At 52.4% G+C, this 10,473-nt stretch overlaps 1 protein-coding gene across 1 annotated transcript; it reads left to right on the top strand.

Annotated features, from left to right (window-relative positions):
- Positions 1-8,192: 8,192 nt before the first annotated feature.
- On the top strand, positions 8,193-9,948 carry LOC122685232. Its single transcript, XM_043889821.1, has 3 exons — positions 8,193-8,636; positions 9,030-9,339; positions 9,635-9,948. Exons 1-3 carry the CDS (start codon positions 8,502-8,504, stop codon positions 9,946-9,948), a joined length of 759 nt encoding a protein of 252 aa, XP_043745756.1. The 5' UTR covers positions 8,193-8,501.
- Positions 9,949-10,473: the final 525 nt, after the last annotated feature.

The raw sequence follows: 10,473 nt of genomic DNA, 5'->3' as shown, positions 1-10,473 counted from the left end.
CTTTCTCCTCTCTCTGCACCGTGAACCTGCACACAGTGGGCCTTCAGAACCTCAGGAGACTCGAGCCATTCCCACTATAGCCAGGACTCTCTCCAGGCATTCAAACGCCTGTGGAGTCACTTTGGCGCAAGCACAGGTTCCAGAACCCTGGAGGCTACGACACCCTCTCCACTGTGAAGAGTCAGGCCCCTTTGTACAGAGCTTCTGAGCTGTCAGATCTGAGCTGTTGTTTCATTGTCAGCTCTGTCCGGCCGGTGGCAGCCAGGCGGGCCACGCTGCAGACAAAGGAGCTCACAAGCTGAGTTTCAAGGGAGCTATGGCAAGGACAGTGAGGGATACAAACTGAGTGAGGGGCCCCACAACATGTGGAAAAGGCCTGTGGTGTGCAAGTGGGGACTAGGGCCCCCAAGGTCCACAGAAAGAGAGGCACTCGGGAGCAAAGGCCGTTGGCTTCTCCTCTAGCAGCTCCACATGGCAGCCCGTGAACAGGAGTCAGCAAAGGTGGTCACGAGAGAGTGACTCTGTCACTTCCTCAGAAATCGAGAGAAAGGTGTCAGTGTCAGTGGGAATCTGGAGGGTGTGGTGGGGTGGATGAAGCCAGGTGCCCTTCCTCCCTTCAGCGCAAACTGCTTTTGGAAATCTCAAAGCTACCACATGGCAGTTACCAAGTCAGGCCCCAACAGTGTCCAGTATGGGCTGATGCCTTAGCCCCTGACACACGGACAGCCCACACCAGTGGCTTCCCTGCGTTCAAACGGCAGGATCCGGGGCTTCTGTCTGGGTGCACGCCTCCTTGCTGGAGCCACGTCACCCCCTTCTCTGAGCAGCAGTCTCATGCTCTAGAATGAGGACATGGACTGCTCCCTTAGCAGGTTTCTATCTCAATCCTGTGAAGACTACTTCGGGTTATCCTAGAATTAATATCTGACCCGAAGAGATATCACCTCATCCAGATTCAACTGGAGTCTCCCAGCGGCATCTGGCATTTCTTCCTGAAGCCAGCCAAAACCCACACAGTTGCATTTCCATGTCTCCACTTAGCCAGCTGAATAGAAAACCCAGCGAGCTTCAAACAAGCTGACAGACAAGCAGAAGAGGACTCACGAGCAGACGGTTTCCCCTCAGGTCTCAGGAGGAGCTGCGGGTCCACACCGGGAACGGGCGCTCTCAACCCCTGGGCTCAGCAGCGCCCTCATCCTCAGGCTGGCGGCTCTGCCCTGACGGGAGCTGGAAGGCCACCAACCGCCCCAGGCCGACCTCACTCCCCTTCCACTGCTGGAGCCTGACGACAGCCAGCCGCACCCCTTCCGGCAGAACCAGAGCCCCTCTGCCCCTTGATTCCAGGGTCAAGCCTGGCCCTGGGTCCTGATTGCTCACTGCCCTAGTCCTGAGCCAATCACGGTGGCCAGGGAGGACGGAACACACCCACTGGCCAGGTCCGGGTCATGTCACCTTCCCTAGGGCACGTGGGAGCTGCTCGCCGTGTGTCAGGGCTGGACACAGTGCGATGCCCCAAGAGCAGGACTAGGAGTCCAGTCACTGTGTCCGTGTGCTCAGAGTCCTGGGACGTGCTTCCACGCATCCTCTCGACGCACCACTTTGTCCTCTGCAGACAAAATGGTCATGACACACCTCTGCCCTTCCCAAGCCCTGTTTCACATTCAAGGGAGCAAGGACTCCTGTTTCAGGATGGGTTTGGAGATCCTCTGCTAGCCTATTAGAATAAATTATTCAGTCAAAAACCACCCGCAAGCACCATCACATGCTGCTCCGACCTTGGAGGTCTATTCGTTGTTGTTTGGAGTCGAGGGCGTGGCCCAGGGCGAGTGAATTTTCTGCAAGGAAGCACCTGAGACACTGAATCACAGAATCACTTTGCTGTATGCCTGAATCTAAAATTCATTACAAATCAACAATGTTTCAATTAAAAAAAAAGGATTCACTCATCAAAAATTGTTCTAAAATGTGTCAAGTTTTTCTTTGAAGTGTTGGTTCTTGGTATGTGTCTAATCTTTGGTGGTTTCTGTGAGGTAGGGACCTGACGTCCTTTCCCAATGGATATCAACTAGTCCCAGTGGGCCTCCTTTCTCCCTTTACATGTTTAGAAAGACTTCTCCAAATCCAAAGTATCAAAGGCTTCAGGTCTTTGGTCATTTGGGAAGCACCCAAGAGGCAGGTGTCCTTTTCCGAGTCTTCTCCTCGCATTTGGCCACTGCCAGGTTCTGGTATACACAAGTGCCCCAGAAAGTTCTTTGTAGTGAACCGTGCATGTTTCTGTGAGGACAGAGGATGTGAGCACGGAGGAGGGGCTGAGTCCATAGCGACCACTGACCATGCTGAGCAACTCCACCATCAAGTCTGGCTGAGACTTCCAAAGGCAAGTTCTGTGTTTCTTCCTTTGGTGTCTGGCTGCACACAGGAAGGTTGGTGGATTGGGACTTTGGTCTCTGGGATCAGCAGTGGAGTTGAATCTAACCAGCAGATTAGACTCACAGCCTGATTGTCCATTCTGTTTCCACCATGTGGGCTCTCCTGAGCTGGAGTGGAGATATTTCTGATACATTTCTGCTAAAGGCCTGAAAAGCAGTCAATCCTTCTGCTTCCCACCCCCTGCCTTGTCTGTACTTCTGTCATTTTTTAAAAATAGAGTTCCTCTTCAATGTTGTTAGTCCTTGTGTCATTCTGACAGTTAGGCACCTGCGGATTAATAGACCTAAAGCTCCCGAGAGCTCTTGGCCTGGTGGACACATGGAGAACTCAGGGAGCAGCACCACATCACACTGGAGCCTGGACCAGAGAGAAGGTCCTTGCCAGGAAGAGGCCGGCCCTGCGGTGGGGGTTCCGAGTTTTCGCTTCTGATCTTGCATCCCCCGCTCCCTGGTTTAGGCCCCACTCTGAGATCTGGAAAGGAGGTGGCCTCCTTCCCTGACCCACGACGACTATCATTTTCGTCCTGGTCCTCGACCAGCCCCATCTGGCTCCCCAGCTCCACACTTGACCCTTGCCCACAGGATGAGGAGAGCACAGGTCCAGAGAAGTTGGACACAAGGAGAGGCTGCTGGAGACCCTCCAATCCCCTGGTCTAAATAAGCATTTCCCTTTAGTTTCACAACCCTGGCAAGGAGGTACTGGTTTTGTGTCCATCTTGCAGTTGAAATGGTTGAGCCTCAGATCATTGTCTCATTTGCCCAGGGTCACTCAGCAGGTTAGCAAGTGAGCGGGGATATCAACCCAGAATTCCCACCTCAGAATCCAGGACTCTGTGCAAGTCTTTCAGCTCCTGGTTGAAATTGATTTCAAGGTATTTCATTCCTTTGGATGCATTTAGAAGTTCAGTCGCTCAGTCATGTCCAACTCTGCGACCCCATGAATCACAGCACGCCAGGCCTCCCTGTCCATCACCAACTCCCAGACTCCACCCAAACCCATGTCCATCGAGTCAATGATGCCATCCAACCATCTCATGCTCTGTCGTCCCCCTCTCCTCCTGCCTTCGATCTTTCCCAGCATCAGGGCCTTTTCCAATGAGTCAGCTCTTCGCATCAGGTGGACAAAGGATTGGAGTTTCAGCTTCAACATCAGTCCTTCCAATGAACACCCAGGACTGGTCTCCTTTAGGATGGACTGGTTGGGTCTCCTTGCAGTCCAAGAGACTCTCCAGAGTCTTCTCCCCAGGCTCAAAAGCATCAATTCTTCGGCGCTCAACTTTCCTTCTAGTCCAACTTTGTCATCCATACATGACCACTGGAAAAACCATCGCCTTGACAAGATGGACCTTTCTTGACAAAGTCATGTCTCTGCTTTTTAAGATGCTCTCTAGGTGGGTCATAACTTTCCTTCCAAGGAGTAAGCGTCTTTTCATTTCATGGCTCCAATCACCATCTGCGGTGATTTTGGAGCCCAGAAAAATAAAGTCAGCCACTGTTTCCCCTGTTTCCTTCCCCATTATCTGCCATGAAGTCATGGGACCAGATGCCAAAATCTGAGTGTTCTGGATGTTGAGCATTGAGCCAGCTTTTCCACTCTCCTCTTTCACTTTCATCAAGAGGCTCTTTAGTTCTTCTTCACTTTCTGCCATAAGGGTGGTGTCATCTGCATACCTGCGGTTATTGATATTTCTCCCAGCAATCTAGATTCCAGCTTGTGCTTCCTCCAGCCCAGCTTTTCTCATGATGTCCTCTGCATGTAAGTTAAATAAGCAGGGTGACCAGATAGAGCCTTGAAGTACTCCTTTCCCTATTTGGAACCAGTCTGTTGCTCCATGTCCACATCGAACTGTTGCTTCCTGACGTGCATACAGATTTCTCAAGAGATCCTTTAGATGGATTCCTGTTCATGTGCATTCACTAAACATGTCGATCTGTATAGTCCAAGGGGTCAATCGTCATCTATTCGAATATACTTATTTAGGCTATAAGAGTGTCACAGAATGGAATTCCAAATATGACAGAATCTAACTGTATTAGAAATGCATGGAAAAACCTCACAGTAGGGGATGGGGCAAAAGATGCTGACCTAAGTGAACGTTAGCAATGAACAGACTCTCTGAACTAAAGGCAAAATGGACCATACAGAAGCAGGAGGCTTTGTTTGATGGAGTCCTTTCCAGAGTGTGAAAGTGAAAGTCACTCCGTCGTGTCTGACTCTCTGTGGCCCCTGTGACTGTATAGTCCATGGAGCTCTCTAGGCCAGAACACTGGGGTGGGTAGCCTTTCCCTCCTGCAGGGCCTCTTCCCAACCCAGGGATTGAACCCATGTCTCCCGCATTGCAGGTGCATACTTGACCAGCTGAGCCACAAGGGAAGTGTAGTAGCTGACACTTCTGAAACCACTGTTTATGTCATCTGGAAAGGTCCAATGCACAGATAAATGGCAGATGGTGGAAGCCTGGCTCCTGCCTGTGGGAGTGGCAGTTATAGAGTAGCAAGGGGACAAAAGAGATATAGAGAAACCCTCCACATCCTGGATCTAGACTTCCTGCGAGGATGGTGTGGGGAGTCGACGACCTGGGGAAATGCACAGATCTTCATACCTGGAGTGCCATGCAGATGGACTCACCTCACACCCCATCCTTCCACCCACACTAGCTGGAAATGAGGCAGAAGAGACATAGGCCCCAGGCTGAGAACCTGGAGGCCCTCCCATGTGGACAGACACAGTAAGATGAAGACAATAGCAGGAGGCAATAGGACCCGATCCCTGTCCAGAGAACTGACGAAAGACCATAGAGTCCTCATTGTCAGGGTCGAGGAGACCTGTTCGACTACACAGGTGCAGAAAAGCTCCCAAGGGTCAAAGGACGAGAGGGCGCCACCCTACAGTCAGTCAGTGACATCAACTCCCCTTAGGCTTCCTTGCTAGAACCTGCCTTGGCTAAGTGATGCACACACATGGGAAGGAACCGGAGAGAAACCAAATACAGACTCAGAACCAGACAGAGCAAGATGGTGGGCCAGAGGAAACCTGAAAGAAACACTGCATGTGAGTGATTTAAGCCACCGCAATGGGGACATCTCTTTCTGAGCGCACAGTTTTGGCTATTCACACAGACGGTCTTTCCACTTAATAAACACTTGACTTGTTTCAATCCTTTCTGCTTCTTTGTGGAAATTCATTTCTACAAAGCCACCCAGCCAGGGCCTTCTCACTGACCACTGGTCTACTGGTTAGGATTCAACTCTTTCACTGCCATTGCCTGACTTCATGCTACTGGAGTCGGTAGCCTTTCCCTACTCCAGGGCATCTTCCCAACCCAGGGATGGCACCCAGGTCTCCCGCATTGCAGGTGGATTCTTTACCAGCTGAGCCACAAGGGAAATGTAGTAGCTAACACAGGGGAAGCGTGAGCTTACTACTTCTGCATGGCATTCCAGCCATGAAGGTCTGTGCATTTCCCCAGGTAGTCAACTCCCCACACCATCCTCCCAGGAAGCATAAAGCTAGGATGTGGAGGGCTTCTCTGTATATCTTATCTCCCCTTCCTTATCCATAACTTCCACTCCCACAGTGAGAACCAGGCTCCCACCATCTGCCATTTGTTTGTGCATTGGATCTTTCCAGATTACATACACAGTGGTTTCAGAAGGGTCAGCTACTACACTTCCCTTGTGGCTCAGCTCGTAAAGAATCCGCCTGCAGTGCGGGAGACCTGGGTTCGATCCCTGGGGTGGGAAGATCCCCTGGAGAAGGGAAAGGCTACCCACTCCAGTACTCTTGCCTGGAGAACTCCTTGGACTATCCATAGGGTCACAAAGAGACAGACACAACTGAGTGACTTTCACTTTCACACTCTGGACAGAACTCCAGAAAACAAAGCCTACTGCTTAGGTATGGTCCATTTTGCCTTTAGTCTAGAGAGTCTCTTCATTTCTAAAGTTCATTTAGGTCAGCACCGTTACCTCATCCCCTATGGTGAAGTTTTTCCATGCATTTCTAATACAGTTTGATTCTGTGGTATTTGGCATTCCATTCTGTGCACTCCGATAGCCTAAAAAAGGAAATTTGAATAGATCATGATTGACCCCTTGGACTATATGAATCGATCTGTTTAGCAAACGCATAGTAACAGGAATCCATCTGAAGGATCAGTTCAAATGCCCCACCCCAGGATCTCTTTTCACATCTGTGGAGATTTGCCGTTCCAAGAATGTCATCAATGGGGTCATACTGTACTCAGCCTCTTCAGACTGCATTCTTTCACTTAGCCACATGCATCGAACATTTATCCCTGTCTTTCAAGGGCTGACTTTTCACTCCTGTCCACTGTTGAGTATTCTTCCTTTGCATGCGTATAGGAGGAAACACAATTTCCCTCTGCCCTTTTGGTTCTTGGTTGAGCCTTCCTTCTCCATCATGAAAGCCAAAATATCAGGAGAGAAACAGAAGTTGAATAACATGTATATCTTGCATGTGGGGAAGAGGCCAAGGAAACTGAGTCACTTCCTGCAGTGACCAAAGCCATCAGCGTAAATACCGTCTACAGCTCAAAACATAGCAAAGACCTTGGGGGAAGCGGGGAGGCCAGTTATGGCAGGTTATCATGGAAAGCACAGTAAACAAGCATATGATTCTCTGCAGACTTATGCCGGGACCTCTTCACTGAGAAGAGTTCCTTCAGATGGAACTATCCTATTTCAGGTGCAAAGAGCGACATACCCTTACAAACAGAGACTTCCCTACTAAACATAAACGGAACTCACAAAAGGGCAACCTCGTGCTCCCCTGGTCTTCTACCGGTTAAGGAGCTGCCTGCTAATGCATGGGATACGGGTTTGGTTCTCTGTCCAGGCGTATCTCACATGCCTCAGAGGAGCTAAACTCATCCACCACACGCACTGAGCCAGCCCTCTACAGCCTGGGAGTCACAACTGCTAAACACATGCAGCACAACGACTGAAGCCTGGACACCTGGACCCGTGCTCTGTAACAAGAGGAGCCCCACTCACCAGAACTAGAGGAAGCCCTCTCAAAGCAATGAAGCCCTAGCACGGCCAACAATCAATTAGTAAATCTTAAAATCAAGAAGGGCAACTTCTACTCAGGTTTTCTCTCTTTTTATTTTATTGAATTAAACACAGCAAACTCACCTGATGTCGGAGACACATCTTAGGGTGACATGTTCTGCCCCAAGTGACTTGGATGTAATCCAATTGACCTACACATTCATCTACTGAAGGATATCACGACTTCTTAACATGTATAGCCATTTTGAACAGAACTGCTGTACATAATTGCATCCATGGTTGCATTTTCAGAGCAGTTGCCTGAATGCAGGGAGCCATTCTATGCTCAGCCACCCACAGAAGCCAAGCTGGGAGACTTGAACCAGAATCTCGATGGAAAAAGAGGACCAGAAAGTTGGCTCCTCTTTCATATAAGAGAAGGCGACCTTCCAGTCTTCCTTTCAGCCCCGCAATTGGGGGGTGGGGTCTTGAAAAGGCAGCAAGGGGAGTGTCTTTTCCTAGGTCCCAGAGCCTGTTTCTGCCCCATTCCGTGCTAGGTCAGCCCTGTATTGAATCCTTCCTTTGGGAAGTCTCAGTGCACAAACTCCATGTGATACCAGCCCCAGGTGGAAAGGCATGGGGGTCTCGGAGGCCAACAGATCTGGGCAGGAGATGGGAGAATGACCCCCGCTCGGCAGATGGAAAGACTGGGGAAACCCTGAGGGGCACATGCTTGTCTAGGGCCACGTGACCTAGGAGAAGGAGGAGCCTGGTCTGAAAGCAGCTGTGTCCTCAGAGCTCAGGCCCTGGCGGAACCCAGGCCTCCCCCAAGGCTGAGGGCTGGGCAGTGTGCGTGTCACTGTGCCCGCACGGGGCCTAAGGGTGTGGTTGCACACTCAGAAACACCCAGGTTCCCTTGGGGAGCTCTGTGTGAGGGACCTCAGCAACGAACCCAAGAAATGATGTCACTTCCTGGCAACAGAACTCAACAGAACCCAGAACCCAGGGACCCAGGCACCACTGCGAGAGGAGACCCCAGCCAGATCACTTGCTGCCAAGATGTTCTGCTGTTTGCCCCTGCCCAGAGGCCGGGGCCTCGGGAGGGCTCACAGGCAGAGTGTGTGGGATCGCTGGCGACGCTGGCTCAGGGCCCCCCGAGGAGGCCTCTGGCCCTTTGCCCGAAGGAACAGGAAGGTAACCCGGGAGCCCCAGGCCGGGCCCGGCCACCTCTCCCATCCCACCCGGGCAACCCCGAGTCCTTTCCCTGGGAATGGGGACGGGGGGTTCTCGGGGTGTGTCTGCCTCAAGCAAGCCCAGAAGGATGTGCGGTCAGAAGCCTGTGCACCGGTGGCGTCCCCACCCCAGGGGAGAGCAGGCTGGGCGGGAGGGGGAGAGCCCAGGCAGCGCTGACTGCCCAGGTTGACCTGACGCCCTAAGAGGTGTCTCCTTCCTCCCGGGTGGGTATCTGAGCAGACACACATCTCCGCTGGGACCAGAAATTCAAGTGGGCAGAAGCAGCAGCCATACTGGCCAGGCCCAGCTCGGAAAACACCAAGCAGGCCTGGCTGACGCTTACTGTCATTGCAGAGCTTCCCACCGGATGTGGCCGACGAGGGGGACACGCCGTCCACCTCCTCGAGGGAGGGGTCGGAGCCCCATCCCCCTGCCCGTGAGGCCCAGTGCAGGGTCCAGGTGAGCGTGCCCATGGAGGGGTCAGCCCAAGGGGGAGTGAAGAGCAAGAGGGGAAGGCCTCCCCAGAAACCACCCAGGACACACCGCGGGGCCCAGTCTCAGGCTGCTTCGCGGCTCAGCACACCTGGCTCCGACCCAGAGCCCCGAGCACCCCTCCCTCTGAGGCAGCACGAGGACCTGGAGCCCAGCGCGGCAGAGCACAGAGGTGAGGAGCCCGGGGCTGGGAATCTGAGTGTGTGGGGAGGGGCGCTGAGCTTCCCAGGGAGGAGTCCTCCAGAGCTGGGGCTGGGCCTGGAGCAACGGCTGGCCTCACACCATCTTGCAGACTGCAGTCAGAGAAGGCATCCTATGCTGGGTATTCTACTGGAAGTCCTGGGAAGCTTTAGAGCCCAGTTAGGCCCGTGACAAGGGAGACCTCTGGGTAATCTCTTCTTCTCTCCCAGCTCTAGCTCTGACCTTCCAACTCAACCAGGCTCCATTTCCAACACCTGTCCCTACAGAGGTGCTTGCTGCACGTGCAGGACCCAGGGATCCACTGAGGGGACATCGAGACCTGATCCATCCTGCCTCAAAGACACTGGACCAGCTGGTTCCTGGCCACCACACTGGGCAGATCGGACCTCTGTGCCGGCAGGACGCCCAGCCCCAGGCACTGATGTCCCTCCCCCTCGGCCCAAACGTCCACCTCCACCTGCACCTGCACCCGCTCGGGCTTTGGCAGGAGAACCCGAGTCAGGGCATGAGTTACCACCTCTGCAGGGACAGCCTGCCCTGGCTCCTGCTCAACACCCAGACGCCCACGATGACTGACTAACCGCTGCAGGGACAACGGGCCCCTCTTTTGGACAGAGACCCAGAGCCCGTTCTGGAAACACCAGGTCCAGGGGAGCCGTGGGCTCTGCAGCCACTATCCCTGTCTGCCCCCCATGGATGCCATCAACTCGCTCCCCACCCAGGGGAGACTGACTTCCCTTCCCTTGAGGGTCTGTTTATTTGGTTTTTCTCTACCTATTTTGTGCTCTTTTACTTGTTCTATGGTGTTCTGTACTTTTCTTGGTTCAGTTTGAAAGAATAAAATTATTCATTTATTTAATAATAACAATGTCATAGTAACAATTATTGTTGTTTAATAATTGTTATTGTTGTTAACAATTATCATTGTCTAATAATAACAATTATTGAAAACGGCTGCAATCTGGGGACACTGAGGACCGACAAAGCGCTGTGTAACCATGGCCACCTTGTAGTTTCAGACCCTTTGAAGATTTCCGCCTCACCTCCCAGCAAACCCTGTATTCACGGCAAGCACTCCCTGTTCTTCCGTCTCCCTGACCACGAA

Source organism: Cervus elaphus, chromosome 28 (genome assembly GCF_910594005.1).
Source record: "Cervus elaphus chromosome 28, mCerEla1.1, whole genome shotgun sequence".
In the NCBI taxonomy this organism is placed as follows: Eukaryota; Metazoa; Chordata; class Mammalia; order Artiodactyla; family Cervidae; genus Cervus; species Cervus elaphus.
This window is presented reverse-complemented; position numbering and strand designations above follow the sequence as displayed.